The sequence below is a fragment of the Pagrus major genome, chromosome 2, assembly GCF_040436345.1.
Source record: "Pagrus major chromosome 2, Pma_NU_1.0".
In the NCBI taxonomy this organism is placed as follows: domain Eukaryota; kingdom Metazoa; phylum Chordata; class Actinopteri; order Spariformes; family Sparidae; genus Pagrus; species Pagrus major.
Genome location: NC_133216.1, coordinates 20,410,156 through 20,426,754, shown reverse-complemented (window position 1 = coordinate 20,426,754; position 16,599 = coordinate 20,410,156). Strand labels below are relative to the sequence as shown.

The window sequence follows — 16,599 nt, the reverse complement described above, 5'->3', positions numbered from 1 at the left end:
ATGTCTTCGTTCCGAATACAAACTGGTTCATGTTGGTTTTTTCGTCCACAGTCTACTGACCTGGCCACAGCAGGACAGTGTGATGTTTGCTGATGTTGGAAGTGGTGGGAACCGTTTGGCTGATGCGGCGCGAGCAGCAACCGTTTGACATCTGTATAATGAATATTATACATTAATAATCGAGCTTTAGGAGGATTTTATCATTGAGTCAGGCCAGCTGTTTCCACTTGCTTCCAGTCTTTAGGCTAAGCTAAGCTAACCGGCTGCTGGCACAAATAAAAAAGCGGTATCAATCTTCTCTCTTAACTCTCCGACAGAAGGTGAAAAAGCGCATTCTCCAAAATGTCGAACTGTCCCTTTAACGCTTCAGCGCTCAGTCACAGTGCACAATAATAACATTTGAGTCTTCACAAGTAATGTGGTTTACAGTCTCAGCCGGGCATGACATGAATGATCACTTCTCGGGGGTGTTTGTTTTTGAGAAATGCCATTATTAAGAGGGTGATCCGTCACTGTCAGCATCTTACTGCGTGTGGACGCAGGCTGTCTTCACTTCAATGAGCGGGGAACACGGTTTTGAAAGTCTGTGACAGGAAAATATTTGTGTTTTAAGGGTCAAACTTATACCATAGCGTGAGACGTGCTCCTGTTACAAGAGTACAAAGCTTCGTCTGTGAAGGAAACCGGACGCCAAAAATGTTATTATCTTCTATTAAAAGTTTAATTTTGAATACACATACTGAGACATGCTGCGTTTTGATCCCTGAGTCCTCCTCACAGAAATCCACTACTGGTGCATGAACTTCATGTACCCTGTCCCCTGCAGCTACCTGACATCGCTTAAAGGGTCGGGTCGCCCAAAAAAACAAAACAAAGCCCGATAGAAGAACCTTACCTATAAAAGTGTGGCCTGTGGATCTTCTGCCTCACACACACACACACACACACAAAAATGGAGGTGAGCATATTTGGTTTTCCCCCGTATTAGTTTATGGACTCAACGTAATGTCCCTCTGTAGTCCAGCTGTATGAGCTGCTTCTATCTAAGTTTTATTCTCAACTTTTAAATTAGTTTTTTCCTCTCTATCAGGACGAATGACATTTTTCTGAACCTCCTCTTCACAGCAGTCTGGAAACGTCACAGTCTTCACATTCATATACACATTTCATACCGACTGCGAGGGTCAACATCCGAGCCTCTTTATTTTTTTGGACCGCCGTGTGTCTGTCAGCAGATTCTCACCAGGGGTATAGGGAATGCAGTTGCATGCATGAAGTTATTCATGTTGTACTGTATTCTGACACTGACTGTCTTTGACTGGAGGTCAGGAGAGACTGGAGGGTGTTTCACAGGGGAAAACCACCCTGTGCTTCTCACAGCGCTGGCGTGCTGTCAGTCGTTGTTATTCTCCACATCATGTTGCCAGACCTACATCAAACAAACTCCTCAGGCTTTGCCATGTAGTGTTTTGTGCCTCGTCTGCTTCCACATAAACAGCAAATAAGGATGTAAACGCATCAAACGAACAGGTTTGGATATTTTTTGCCGCGTAAGACAAAAAATAGTGTTCAAAATAGTAACGCAATGTTTCTGCTGAGAAACCTTCTGGTTCCTGGAACTCGTGTGGATGTTACCCACCCCGTCATGGCATCCCTGATTATAACAAGATAATCAAGGTTATTTACTTCTTAGTGGTTTTACTTAAAGAATCCAGACGGTTCTGTTTTGATAATTCATGTATTTAATACATTTTTGTGTAAAAAAGTTTGACAGTTAGTAAAATAAACGTTACATGTATGTAAATCACGTGTTTGAGGCGTCTCATAGGACATAAATCAGCTCACACACGTGCACACACAAAGGTATTACCACATAAACGGGTCAGTGAAACCACAAACAAATCTATTATTGTTTACAAAATCCCGAGAGGCCTCTTCAGTCCTACAGACGAGGCACACTGCAAGACAGAGACCTTGTGAATGTGTCAGACTCCCCTGATAATACTGAATGAAAACACATACATGGCGTACCAAGATCTCCTCCGATGTCAGACTTGTGTTGTAATAAATGCAGGCTATAAATTCCAGCGAGGCCAGCTGAGGCCCGTCGTGTTCGTCTTTTATTCATAAAAGTGAAGATTAACTGGAGGTTTTTCCGCGTCAGTCTGTGCGTTTAAGTGTTAACTCTTGTGTGTGGTTTCACTGCTGTTTGTGAAAGTTAGTTAAAGCCTATAGACAACATGTGTTACATTTCACTTACAAACATTTTACAACTTAAGGCCTTTATGTTCTTGTGTTTTAATGTCTTCAGGAAGCTCTTTCCACATCCAGTTTTATATTTTTAGAAAACAAAATCTTTACATTTCTGCATAATATACTTTATATATATGTTGTATATCTATATGTTTATCCCTTTCTTGTTCTTTCTGCACACTGTATGTTTTTTAGTCATTTCCCGGTGGTGCTCAGGCAGAGAGGCCGGGGACTCTGTATGGCAGCAGGCTGGTCAGCGGGCCGAAGGGAAGAGGGTTGGAGTCGACGATGAGGGAAAACTCTGTGAGGCAGCTGCCCCGTCTGCTGCAGGCAAATACATCGAGGCTCCCTGGATGAGACGGACAGGACGAAGGACAGAGACAAACAAAGAAAGTTGACCACAGACTTCAAGTCATGTGTCTCCTGTGTTGCAACTAATCCAATATAAAAAAGATGAATGATCTACTTTGTATAATCAACATTTGGTTTAGATTTTAGTTAAAAAAAGCCTCAAGATCTCACATACTTTGTCAAACTGCTGTTTTGGATCGACATTAAACATTCACAGTTTACCTTTGATTAGCTTCCACTCATGTGGAAAAACTGGTCTACAGCCTTCCTGCTGTGAAACACATTTACAACACTGACCGAGACTGAAATGCTGCAACCAATTAACTTGATCAGATGTGGGTGGTCAAGTGTGGAGCCCTCAGTGATCTTTCTTCACAGTTTCTGTTTGTGGAAGAGTGCAGATCTGTTTCTGAATTCAACGCACTCCTTTGGATAATTGCTGAAATGTTGTTGTAAAACTGCTGAATCGTCTGTTTAATAGCTCTAAAGGGTCGTTGCAATCTTATGCAGTGTTTGACGAGAGAGGAGGTTCAGACTGTCCACTCGTAAAGATTAGAAGACTTTGGGGTGTCCCTGCATCTTGAGAAATGCTTGCGGGTGATCGGTCCTGGCTGGTTTTCTAGACACGACATATCTTTATGGGTTTATTCTACACAAGCTTGCCAGTTACACCGACGCCAGTGCTGGACCAAGTTTAGCTGACACTACAGCTTCTGAGTGTGGAGTCTTGTGTTGCCGGATGAATGTAAAACGGGCTGAAACAAAATCACACTTAGTCAATTCTTAGTATTAATGACTAAAATTTGGATAAAACTAATGTTTTTCCTTTTTGTATTAAAACTCATGCAAAAAGCACCACTGATGAGAGCTTTTATTTTGAAAATAAGAGGTACCAGAAGTTGGGAAACCTAAAGTGTCAGAATAACTATCTTACATGTTGCATGCTTACTTCAGTAGACATCTCTGCAACACAGAGCAAAGACGTCTTTCACATAACTTCAAAACTGTTGTTTCTTCACATTCTTCATTCTGATGTAGCTGGAAAGTTCATGTGGCCCCTGTACAGTTTGTGACAGGAAACATCCCATATCAGGCTCACAGTGAGCGTCTGAACTCTGTTCTGAGTTAACATTTAAAGAGAAATCAGTGGGAATGGATGAACGTAGGGTGGAGATGTGGAGGTTTGAGTCGACTGCATGTCTGTAAGAGTCAGAGAGTGAGCGCTGAAAAATGAGGAGAAACTAAACATACACGTGTACTTGTGATGGTATGTTTTGCAGGTGTGTGTGTGTGTGTGTGTGTGTGTGTTTGTGTTTGTGTTGACCGCATACTGACTGGGTGGAGCTGGTGAACCGTGTGTGTGTTGGCGTTCATCAGCAGAGGAGCTGTAGGGGAAGATGCAGTGCTCTCAGAGGGCTCGCTCACAGGGCTGCTACTCCTCTGACACAAAACAAAGACACACACACACACACACACAATATTATTATAAGCACCATTTCCTTTGTGCACACATGAAACAAATAAAACAGTCACACAAGAAGGATTTACAGTAGAGGATTAAGATGAGGCTGATTAGAGGCCATGATGACAGACAGTCTGACTCAAGTCTATTTTGTTTACGTTTCAAGTGTCTCATCTCCCAAAGGAGCAAGAGGCCAGTCGGTCCCATCGCAATTAAAACATGTCTTTTATTTATGACTCTAATCTGAATTAACCTAAATATGAAAAACCTAACCTGGACGACTGCAATATGTAAAATCAGTTCAGTCACACACACTGATGTCAAAGAACTGATCGTTTACAGCTAATAGTTTCACAGTTAGATTAAAGCTCTGCTGTGTGAGGGAGACAGAAACACAAATACAAAAGACTCTCATGTGAAATAACCAAAACTCTTCCAACTTGGGCAGAATTTGTGTTCATGTTGGACTTCATCGCTCACATTAAGAAGCTGGTTGATAAAACGTGTTTTCAGAGACATTAAATCAAACAGAAATGCAGCACCCAAGGAGGAGGAGGTGGTGGTGATGGTGGAGGACGGAGCTGTGGCAGCAAACTTTGTTGGCATGAGAGCAGAGTGAACTTTCAGGTTACAATTCACACCTTCATGAAAACTACTGGACATTACGAGTCAACCCAATCACCATGCTGTGGCGATGTTTCTGCAAGGCCTGGATGTTGCAACTGCGTTTCTTTAGGTTCAATGTTATGTTGTGACACGGTGCGAATACGCTCCGGTTAGGTTTAGACACAAAACACTTGGTGAGGATGAGGAAAAGATGTTTTGGCTTAAAATATCCGGCTTTGTTGCAATAAACACAACTAGAAAATGTCCTGACATTGAACAGCGGTCACTGGCTTGTCAGCCTCCTCGCCTGTAACACCATCCTCACCCCTCCATCTTATGACATGATTGTCAGCTCATGCACATGTAACGTAAACAGGACATGACGCAGATTGCAGAGATTTCATTATGCTACATATGATACACACAAATTTGAACAAATCTGTGGTTTGCACAAATGTAAACTGCCAAACATTTAATTCTGGTGACTGGGCTGCAGCTGGAAGCCAAACAGCTGATGATGGAGGGTGAATTAAAAACAGCAGAGGCCAACCAGCTAATGCGAGCCCATCTTCAGCTCTACGCTCCTCATGTTAAATGCGTGATGCTGAATCTTTCACAAAGCATCGACACATTATGGGAGTTGCTTCAAGGCACACGGTGAGTGACGAGCGGTCTTATCAGGTCATTTTAGTTCTTTCCCTGGAAATGAAGCATTAATGAATCTGGGATCTGTTGTTTTGGTCTCCATTTGGGTGGTCTGTCTGTCTGCAGCACGCTTGAGATTAAATCCAAAACTGTTGGAGGCTGCAAACCCATAAACTTTACAAACTGTTAGTTTCCCTGTCTTTAATTTAATCTACTGCGGCCACATGAGGGGAAAAAATACATTAAACATCTGCAAAACAATAAATGTAAACATTATCATCACAGAGGTATGTAGCCAGATAATAATTTGCCACTCCTACATTTCTAGGAACTAGATGGACTCAAAAAGTCTGACGCAGATGAGTCAGAAATTGACGGATGGCACTGAATCATATTAAATTAAAGAATATGAGGAGGAAAATCTGAATACCTTCCTACAGTGAAAACACAGACGTAACAACTGATCTAAAGATAACAGAGAACGAAGCCTGTTCACTGAGTCTAATCCCTTCATCATTATCATTATCCTGTGTGATATAACGAAAGGCTGTGTGGTCCGTTGGCGGTGATCTCCTGAGTTTCACCCAGGCCAGATCAGCTCAAGTCCAAGTTCAGTATTTCTCATGTGCAGAGCAATTACAGTGAAGCGGGCGTTGGCAAAGAAATTCTTGTTCTGTTCTCATAAAGCTCTTAAAAGGCCGCAACATTGCTGAACCTTTGGTGTTTAAAAGGTGCGATGTGTAAAGCTTGGCCACCTGTCGAAGGTCGCTCCAAACAGGATTCATTATGACCAAAGCAGAGGTGAATGTTGGAACCGAACCAAGCCGATTTTGTTGGGTTTTATTTTTGGTTCTGTTGAGTTTGAATGAAGTGTGTTTTACAATGAGTTAATGAGGCAGTTAAACCCGTCTAAAATCTGTAAAAAGAGGGAGACTTGAATACGGGCCGGGGCTAGCTGGCTAGCATGCTAACATCAATAGATATCTCTGCAACGTAAGATGTACTGTAGATGTCTTTGACAGAACAATGAATAAGCTAAAATTGTGGCAATATCTTACAAATTGTGCCTTTAACTCGGCAGGGTGGTGGAAGCAGTTTGTAAATGCTGACCTACGAGTCACATCTAGTTGAAGCTGCTTTGGGAATCCAACACCAGTCACACGACGGTTATTGCAAAGTTGGTAATTAATTGTTGCAACTCAATACCATGTAAAGGGGGTGTAGACATTGTAGTCAGGTCATGTCGAGCAAGGGACGGTCAACATTAAATCAGTTCAGCTGGAACCAGTAAACTTTAGATATTTAAAAAAAAAAATTGGTCACAAACAAAGGTTTTGTTCTTCTTTTCTCTTCCATCTGTCTTGTTTTTGTGGAATGAGCAACGAGCAGACGTCTGTCTTGGTGCAAAACCTTAAGATTCCCCCAAAAAGTAAAAATTAATGCAATCCAAACGTCTAATGAACTGAAAACCCAGCAGTACGATGCACGATGAAAGATTACGATATGAAGATAATGAAAGAATGTAGAAGACTATATGAAATGGTGTTGGAGTCTGCGGGGAGAGTCTGGAGGATAAATGTCTTTGACTTAGTGTCTCTGAAGGTTTTACAAGCGGAAGCTGCAGGAGGAGGAGTGTAGGAATGCTTTTGATAAACCTCACTGATGGAGTGGGGTTTATCATCAACAGACAGCCGTGGGTAACTATCTAACCCTGCTGACACGCATCAGACCAGGCTTTTACAGCACGGAGGTGGAAGACGAAGGACAGAGTTCTGGCTGCAGCAACAAGGAAACCTGAGTTCATGCACTAACAGGTTCATAAAGTGATCTCAATAAGCAGCGATCATATTGAGAAGCAAACTTTTAGAATAAATACAATGTGACTGTTTTCCAGCCATCAAACCGCTGCATGTGAAGATTCCCACTCTTAAATCAAGCTGACACATCTTCTTTCCCTCATGTGGTCTCGAGATCATCTGGCTGAACGTTGGCATGCTGTTGAAGGAGCACCACATTTTGCAAATTAGATGTAACTACAAGGAAAAACCTCGTCGCGGATTGCATAAGCGATATCTGGTCGCGCTGCGTTCCTACCAGAAGTTATTCAACCAGTCGTGATTCATACTTCTTAGTACTCACTCATCAGTCCCATGTACGCATGACGTCAAATCTGATAACACAGCAGGAAACAAACAACGAATGTGAGACCACACAGTCCATTGAAGGAAAGAAAATTGCATAACACACGACATTTGGTGTAAAATACCACCCAGCTTAGCAACATCTCTGTGAAACTGTGCTTGAATTACATTTGGTTTGCATCTGTTTCACCAACTGGCTCCATCTGGAACCTACTGCTACCAAGTATGTGATTTATAAGTCGACTGACTGTGCTTATGATCTGCAGCCATAAGAAAGTTGAGCAGTAGTCTTCACTGTCTATGCTATAAGTCTGAATATTTAAAGTAATAGCTCTGACATGAAGTCTTTTGGCTTTAAAATCTGTATACAGAATAAAGTTTTTGCTGCTTTGTAACCATCACTGAAAGAGTTGTAATGAACTTCAGTCCTCTCCTGAGCCCATTGCCTACTGATTGACAGGTCTGGAGACTTAGTTTACGTTGGGCCCTGAGCCGGATAAAATCTGTGCACAATAAGTCCCACATTGTAGATGGCACATGGACGAAATCTTCTGTACATCCGCATGCTTCCTCATTGCTTTTTTATCCATTTATCTATGAGCAGCTTGCGCAGTCAAACAATAAGTGACAGAGGCTTCAGGTCAGGGAGGTTAAGGCTTAACCTGTGGTTTGATGCTATCAGTTCTCACTGGCAGACATCAGATTTACATTATACCTTCTGGCTCTCATTTCATGTTGATCTGCAGTTCAGCTGGCTGTACGCTACCGTAAAGTGATTTCTCCTGAATAAAACTGAAAAACCTAAAGCGATCTGAACCCAACTCCTTCACCCCGCGCAGAGTTCAGTCGGACTGTTGATCTGCAAGATAGTGTCAGCAGCTAGCACCCAGGCATTCAGGGTTACTATTGCAGCCAATCAGTGTTGGAGACAATAAATACCTGCGACTAGTGCAGAGTCATTCGACCTGGCAACGGATGGCAATTGTTTACTCTGCGAGGCAGCTTGATTCTCAAGATTGTGATTGTGAGATCTCACAAATCCATCTTGCCAGGCTGCAGCTATGCGCTTGTGGCCAAACCACAGGGGTTTGACCAATCAGTGTCCTATGAGGAACTTCTGGCAGCTACAGGCATGGTATAAGTATGCAACCAGTAAAGGAAGCGTCTAGTTTGTTTGAAAACAGCAAATGTGGCACTTCAAGAGGTTTGCATAGCTGCAACAGCATCAGTTATATCAGAACTGGAGAGTATATTTCATTGAAAGATTAGCAAAGAAGGCTTTTCTCAATGGAAAAACATGTTTTTACTCCTCATCGATCTGATTGGTTGAAGTTAGTCGATGACAGATGATGATAGACTGATGGTTTCCTCAATCACCTGCCAAGTGCCTGCTATTTCCCGACTCTAAGGACGACTTCCCAGATGGTTCTGTTAAACAATCAGACGCATCAGGTTAGCTGATTGCACTCTTTTCCACTGAAGACAAAAGCCAGATGTTTGTGGATGTTAGTGGGTTTTCGTCCAGGGTGAAAGGGGTTTTAGTCGTAGATGTACACAGCGCGTCACGTTCGCACAATATACGTATCTTTATAAATATGTGTCTGAGTCTGAGTCTGTGTGTGTGTGTGTGTGTGTGTGTCTTACCAAGTTCTTGAGGCTGCCCAGCACCGCTGTGGTGAGGATACCCATGAAGAAGGCCACGAGGTTCAGGCCGGCGAGCGTCCAAATCAAAATGTACAGAGTGAAAACTTCTTCACAGCTTTCGACTCCAACAAACTCATAGTAGTTGCTGAGGTAGCCTCCACTGCAGAGGAAAACAACAGCCGCTTTTATTGCCGATGATTGATTCATTAATGATGAAATGGCAGTAGTAACGATACATTGAGATAATATCACAGGAAGATGATGCTTCGTCTCACTTGGCGCAGTTGTACAGGTCGCAGCAGTAGCAGGTCCCACTTCGTACCGTCATGTTACAAGACTCTGTCGGATTCCAGCATGACACCTGAAAAAGGAAACGCAAATTCAAAATGTAGTCACACGCACTTATTTAAGAAAATATGGAGTCATATCTGACAAAAAATCTAATTTAGCTGGAGCTGATAGAGCTGTAATTCAGATTGTGATAACGTGTGTTAGTTGGCAGACAAGAGAACAACTTTTACTCACAGAGGTGTAGAAATTCTCATAGATGTAGCTGCTGCCGCTGCTGTAATACTGACACCTCCCTGCTTTCAGTGGACGCATGTCCTGGCAAAAGTTAAATATACGAAGAAACATCATCCACAGGGTTTCATCTCAGGATAAAACACAGTCAAGAATAAAAATGAGGAATAAAAAAACAAAATAAACTGACATGTACTGCACAAGAAGTGAAGGTTGAGTTTGGAGGCAATTTGTGATCAGTTTCCAAAAGTACAAATATTGTTTATGGCTCTTTTAAATTGTTAAAATAAGGTTTACTTCACTGTAAATGGTTCCTCTGGTAGAGGTCACAGTAATCATAGCTGTTTTTGTTACAGTTTGATACATTTTATGAGATTCAACATATCAAACTTTGTCAAGGTTGGAACAAATGAAGTCCTGGACGTAACTTCCATCATTGTCCCTGGCACCATGTGTGCAGTTACATGATGTTAACTTGACCTGAAATAAATATCAATGGTTGGTTAGATGATGATGTTATTGTTTGTTTTACATCGTTGTGTAATAAAAGGAAAGAAGAGATATAAAACATTATATTGTATAAAAAAGAACTCAGACAAGTGGAAAAAGGGAGTAGCAAACTTTGTCCGGTTTTGAAGAGTTTACTACACTGTGAACAGACTCGCTCAGTAATGTTGAGAATTTATTCTTAAAGGGAGGTCTGCACTCATAACTCTTGTGTGTACTGTGAGCACAACAGTGTTATAAGGAAGCATTATATCATGTCACCTTTCACATGAGAGCGCTGGAGCCATTTATAGTTACGATAAATCAAAGTCTAGTTTACATTTCCCTAATCTTTTTGGTACGCTACACTGCCTGTTATTCTATTTTTAACTTTGCTTTCATACACACACACAGCCACACATTATGGCATTTCAACAAAAACAGGCATGGTTGTGTCATGTATGGTTTTTACAGTATTTTCACCATTTCAACCATCACAGTTTGCATGAAAATGGACGCCATGTCACTTTGACCTGATGTTACAATGCAACGTGTTGAACCCACCAACCCACCAGTCCCAGCTGTGACCAGACCTAGTAAATGTTTGTCAAAAGGAAAGACGAAAATAATATATATCATTCTATAGAAATAATATTACCTGTATAAATCAGGGAAAGAAGTAGTAAAAAGTGTCGTATACAGTCGCAAGGAATAGTTTGACATTTTGGGAAAAACATATTTTTGCCGAGAGTTGGATGAACACAGTCTCATACCTACGAGACTGAATATCACGTATAACACCATCCAAAAACAATGTGTCTGTTGCAGCATCAGCGACGGGCACACCGGGCCCTTGTCATACGTTGACAGTTTGGTTAGGTTTAGGAAAGAAAAAAACTTGGTGATATGAAGGAAAATGTCTTGGTTTGGCAGAAAATAACTCCTGTAACTTCATATACAAATGTGCTTACGTTACATAAATTGAGTTATGTAATGTGCGTGACGTCACTTAACTACATCAGTGTCTTAAAATAACTCACCGTGGACCTTCGCTTTCACACTGGACATGAGCAGCGGCCTCCTGGGTGAATGCTTTCCTTGTGTGACCCTACCATCCGTCCCTGTCTCGTCCCTGTGTGGACTTGTTGCTCTTTATACGACTTCGTCTGAACTTCCTCCTGCTGCCGTTTTTTGCCGGAGTAATAACTGCGGCCACTAGATGGAGCCGCCTAACAAGAAATGTAAATATGGGTGGTAATAAGCTGCTTTCACAGTCGACCTACACGGACGTTTTTTTCAGATGAGGACAGGCTGGAAGATTGATGCCGCTCTCCTGTGTGTGCTAAATATAAAGCTGTGTGCAGGACTCTTGTCTCAGGTGTTTTTGCTCTGAAGACTTTATGCTGTGTAAGAAGTTGTAATTTTACTCTGAGATGTGAATAGATGTTCATTTCTCTCTCTGAATAAGAAGCGGGAGTCTTCCATCTGTATTTATTTTTGAGGTTGGAAACAGGAATGCAGCTTTGCTTTTTTAACCTGTCGAATGTTCCTTTAGGGAGGCAGCTCCGTTTTACCATCAATCACATTCAGCAACTGTGTGTGTCATCAGAGGTCTGGACGTAAACTGAAAACACTTCTGCACTGATGGTGCATCCTGGTCCAGTACGTTTTCTCACATTATACTTTCACAACTGGTCATTTAGTTGGTCAATGCACAAAAAACAAAGCTGGTGGAGGTTATACAGACTGAGCTCTAGCCTGTGGGAATTTTTTCAGGGACACAATTGTGTCAATACTGCCGACAGAGCGACGGCAGGCCGAATGGTTTTCCAGGTGGATCAAAGCGAACCAGCACAGCGGTTTATTATTGCTCACGGTCTACGATTGCTGCTTTGTTTCATCACCCACACAGTGCAGTCATGTCTAGTGTTACAGTATACACATGCAAGAGCAGGTAACTCACCATGTTCAAGACAATACAGGCGCCATCAATCACCAGGCACAGAAAAGAGACCATGATCCCGAAGCTGAGGAATACGATGGCAGCCGTCAGCTGGACGAGGAACAAAGAAGAAAAATTGTAAATGAGAGAATTTCCACATAATAACCTTTAAAATAACAGATAAAAAGCTGGTGATATTTTATTCGACTGAGAGCAGTTTCACAAGAAGGCTGAGAAAAAGGTTTTTGTAACACTTTGTCTGATCTTATTTGTCTAAATCACAACATTATTTGTTATTGTTGTGTGTGTTAGCTGCCTATTTGAGACTTGGCGGAGCGAGATGAACGTGTCAACACTCAACACTGTAACTGAGCCTCTGATTGTGCAGAATATCTGCCTTCATTCCTGCTCTTCATCATTCAGGCTCATTTTACAACATTCTGGCAAAAAGTCATGGGTGGAATAAATTGAATAAGACAAGATAAAATTCCACAACCTGTGGGTAAAAACACGACGCCAAATCCAAGAACCACAGGATCCAAGAATTACCCGATGCAAGTCTTCTCCCATGCCCTTTGTGTCCCTCACGAAGAGGATGGTCCGCTGTTTTTTCTTAGATAACCGAGATTGTTTTGACAGCGTGCTTCAACAGAACATCAGGTGAGGATGAAGCAATGCTGCCTGAGTATGAACCACTTTTATGTTTTCATGATAAATTGGATTGTAATTTCCCCTGTGTAAATGTAGTAACTGTAGCCTGGTGGTGGTGACAGCTGGGGTCACAGAGATCGTAACATTAATCATCCTCTGGGGTCGGGGTAGAAACCAGCGAGAGCAAACAAGATTTCTATAATCAAATAATAAAAACACCTAACATTATTACAATGAACATAAAACAGCGAACATGGTTATTGTTAGTACTCACTGCTGTCAAGATGGTATGTTAGCATTAGGAAATTTTGGCCATTCTTGTGTGAGAAGCACGCTAAAACGCTTTAGCAATACATCCACTGAGCCCTGTGGAAGATTCTGGTCAACCCCATGGGCTTACAAGATTTTTTTTCTTTTGTTGGTCAGAGTATTTTGATTTATTGATTACTGAAATATTAAAATACTGTCTCATATTCGACAAAAAATACTTCAAAAAATAACTTAACAACTCTGGCCAAATTGACCAAAGTTTGACGCTTCGTGTAAAATCAACTGACTACAAACAAACAATCTCTATTTAAGTAATTGCAGTAAGAGACTTCTAAAACCAATTGGCTGCACCGGTGATGATTCAAGTGTTTCAAAGACAGTCAACCAGACAACCACCACTCCCAGGGTCAGAATGAGTCACTACAGCTACACATGTGGAGTCACTGCTACTATACCAGAACCACAAACATTTGACCGAGATATGACATCTGATACATGGAGAAAGACCTCTGGACAGTTAATTGAGCCGGCATTTAGAAAATAAGATGATTACAGCGGGCACGTAGCTCAGCAACAACAAAAATGGTTCATCCCTACAAATCAAATTAACCTGCCTAATGTCCTTATCCCGTACTGTGAAGCAATACGTAAGTTGATATCTGATTTACTTTAATTACATACCTCTTAAATTGTTTTTCTTGGAAAGCTTCTGTAAGTGGTGAGCAGGTAAGATCAGCAGAGGTATGCTTCGCTAGTTTACAAAGGCCGGGGAGACACTGTGATAGGTGTTAGAGGAAGGAATGTGCGTTGACGGACAGTAGATACATAAATACTATATTCTGTGCTATACAATGAATACCACGTCAGAATCTCACGTACAGTAAACGTGTGATAGATAATTTCTAAGCCTCCTCCTCATCGATAAATATAAAAGTCTGTCCGCTATGTGTTGCAGAGCAGCGCCACTGGTGACTGTGCTGACATACTGTTTCTCTTTCTTGGCCAAAAAACACTCCTTGCCGGGTCAGGGGATGGGTGTGCGAAAGAAAAACATGGAAGAAAAAATATGACGGAGAAGATGTATGCGTGTGAGTGTGTCAGATGAAAATATACAGGGGGAGCAGGAGAATATACCAGCTGTTTACGGTTTTCATCCAGGAGGAGTCCCAGAAGTCCCAGGAACGAGCCGAGGGTCAGCTGCAGAGAACATAATACAACAAACACAAGAGGCTAAGTGTTATGCAAAATAAAGAAATGTGATTAATTTTCTGCAGAGCTGCGACACTTTGTTATGATTTGGTTCTAGTCCAAAGGGAAGAAAAGCCAACATTAGCACTTAACAGCAGGCCATCCTCATCAGAAAAATATAGGCTGACTGTGAAAGCAGCTTATTATGACACATATTTACGTGAAATCAAAAGTCAATGCTGAGTCATTTAACTTACCAGACTGCTATGTTGAATGATAATTGGTGAAGCCAGACCTTTCACCAGCCTGAAACTAACCAAACTGCTAGCTTAGGACGAAGGTCTGGTACGCCTGTTGCCAGTAGACTACAACTATCATGTTGTTTTGGCAAAATCAATGCATTCAGTCATTAAGGTGTGAGGATTTGAATGGCACTGCGAGACTAAAGGAGCAGCTTCATAACTGGAGGACGTTTTTATGTTTTTGAACAAATATCATATCTGTCGTCTTACTGAACAAATCATGGCAGAGAATTATCAAGGGACCATCTTACAATCACTCCAGATATGTATCCAGACACACTCAGGCTCTCTGTCCGGGTTGTTGCGTAGACTCCCAGCACCACCAGCAGCAGGGACAGACTGAGCATGCCCAGTACCAGCCACACAGCTCCCCTGACTCTCACCATCGACTCTGCAACCCGCAGAGGAGAGAGAAACCCTCAGCCGTGTCATATAACAATGTCAAACAGTTCAGGTTAGGACGAATTAAACACAATAAACTTGGCGTCTGACTGCTCGCCAGCTGTGATTCTCTTGGCAGGAGCCTACCTGCATATTTCTACTTTCAAATCAGGGTAAAGAAAACAAATCTAATTTGAAATGATTTAATTTAACTTGATTATAAAAACAACATCCAAACCCTATGTCTCCGTCTTGTTTAATTTTAAATGTCATGAGTGTTTACATCTCAGGGTACTGAAGCAGTCTGTATGTAGGTCCAAACTGCTGTGGACTACTTATTGTCTTCTTCATTTACTTTAATCTATCAGCAATGTATCTAGTCAACAATCCACCAGAGTTATTGTCTAAACTGTACAAAGAACAGTGCCCGCACTGCATGATTTTATAATGTGTGTGTTCTTTCCAAAGCTTTAATAACTCTGAAAAACGCCAAAATGTCAACACAATTGTCTTAAAGTGTAAGCCGAGACGAGAATCTTCTGTTCTGTTTATTAAAACTTGTGTAGAAATCCTGTTTTTAGAAGGACTGAATGAGGGAAAACAACAAAGTATACGCTGTGAGGGTATGTTGTACAAATACTCTAGTAAAACTGTACAAATCAAAATGCGACTGTTTAATATCATCACTGTTTACTTAATATTGAATATCAGGACATACTAACCCTCTGACGTGTGCATACAGTCCTTTGATTATTACAAGCAAAAATACAAACTGAGGCAGCAGAGCAACGTTCTGTAAGCCAATCAATGAACAGGATCGTTAGGTTGTAACACCACCATGGCCAAGTGTTTTATTTTGAAATTATTCAGTAAAAAATTACACAATTACTGATGCAAAAATGTAGCTTTTGTAATGACCTTTAAGTATGAGCCTCTCGTCTTAAACACACCTGTTTAACACACTGTGCAATGAAAAGATCTGAGCGGTGATCACTACATCTTTGACCTTTGTTGTTACCGGTTGAGAAAAGTTTGTAAAATAAGTCGATGAAGATCTGTTTCTACGTCAAATGAGCCATGTACCAGCCTGAAAACAAAATCATCTAGGCGTCATTATCAGCCAATATTAGGCCACAAGAAAAACAAATCCAAATAAATGCAATAAGTTCAACAGGGTAAGTAATGAAAGTAACCATGCACCTGACCGCATCACCACCTCCACCCCCAGTGAATTACCTGTTGCTCTCTTCTGTGGCGCTGGTTTGTCCATGCCCGCTGCTCCCTGGACCCTTGCAGTCATGATAGATCCTCTCTTATCCTCCGTCAGGGGGTCTCCTTCACTGCAGCCTCTGCTGCATTCAAGGACAGTCGGGAAATGTGCGCCTCTACTGCACTCGAGGATTTATAAAAGCAAGTCTGTCTCTGCAAATTCTCAACATTTGACCCTGTTAGTTGCAGATTAGTGTGTGTTTAATGTGCTGCTGCAGCAGGATGGGAGGGATGGGAGTCTCCTGTGCACCGGCAGATTATTGGGTCCTTGATTTAACCCCTTGTAATAATGAAGATCCTAAACTATTAGACTCAAAGTTGCATCTGATGTTTAATAATGTTTAATGTGTAGTTCATCTAGACATATTTCTAATGGATGGGTATTAGGGAGTTGCAACTGATGCTTATAAACCTTTACAACTGCTTGATAAATGGTTTATAAGGCATTTTGATATAAATATCAATTAGAAATATGCGTGTAGAGGC

The 16,599-nt window shown here is 41.5% G+C and overlaps 1 protein-coding gene across 1 annotated transcript; it reads right to left on the bottom strand.

Annotated features, from left to right (window-relative positions):
- Window positions 1–2,506: 2,506 nt before the first annotated feature.
- LOC141007809 (transmembrane protein 255B) lies at window positions 2,507–16,144 on the bottom strand. Its single transcript, XM_073480178.1, has 9 exons — window positions 16,081–16,144; window positions 14,715–14,854; window positions 14,108–14,170; window positions 12,074–12,163; window positions 9,628–9,708; window positions 9,378–9,463; window positions 9,103–9,262; window positions 3,940–4,044; window positions 2,507–2,602 (listed from the first exon to the last, which is right to left on the bottom strand). The coding sequence occupies exons 1-9, from the start codon at window positions 16,142–16,144 to the stop codon at window positions 2,507–2,509; spliced, it is 885 nt and encodes a 294-aa protein (XP_073336279.1).
- Between the last annotated feature and the right edge of the window lie 455 nt (window positions 16,145–16,599).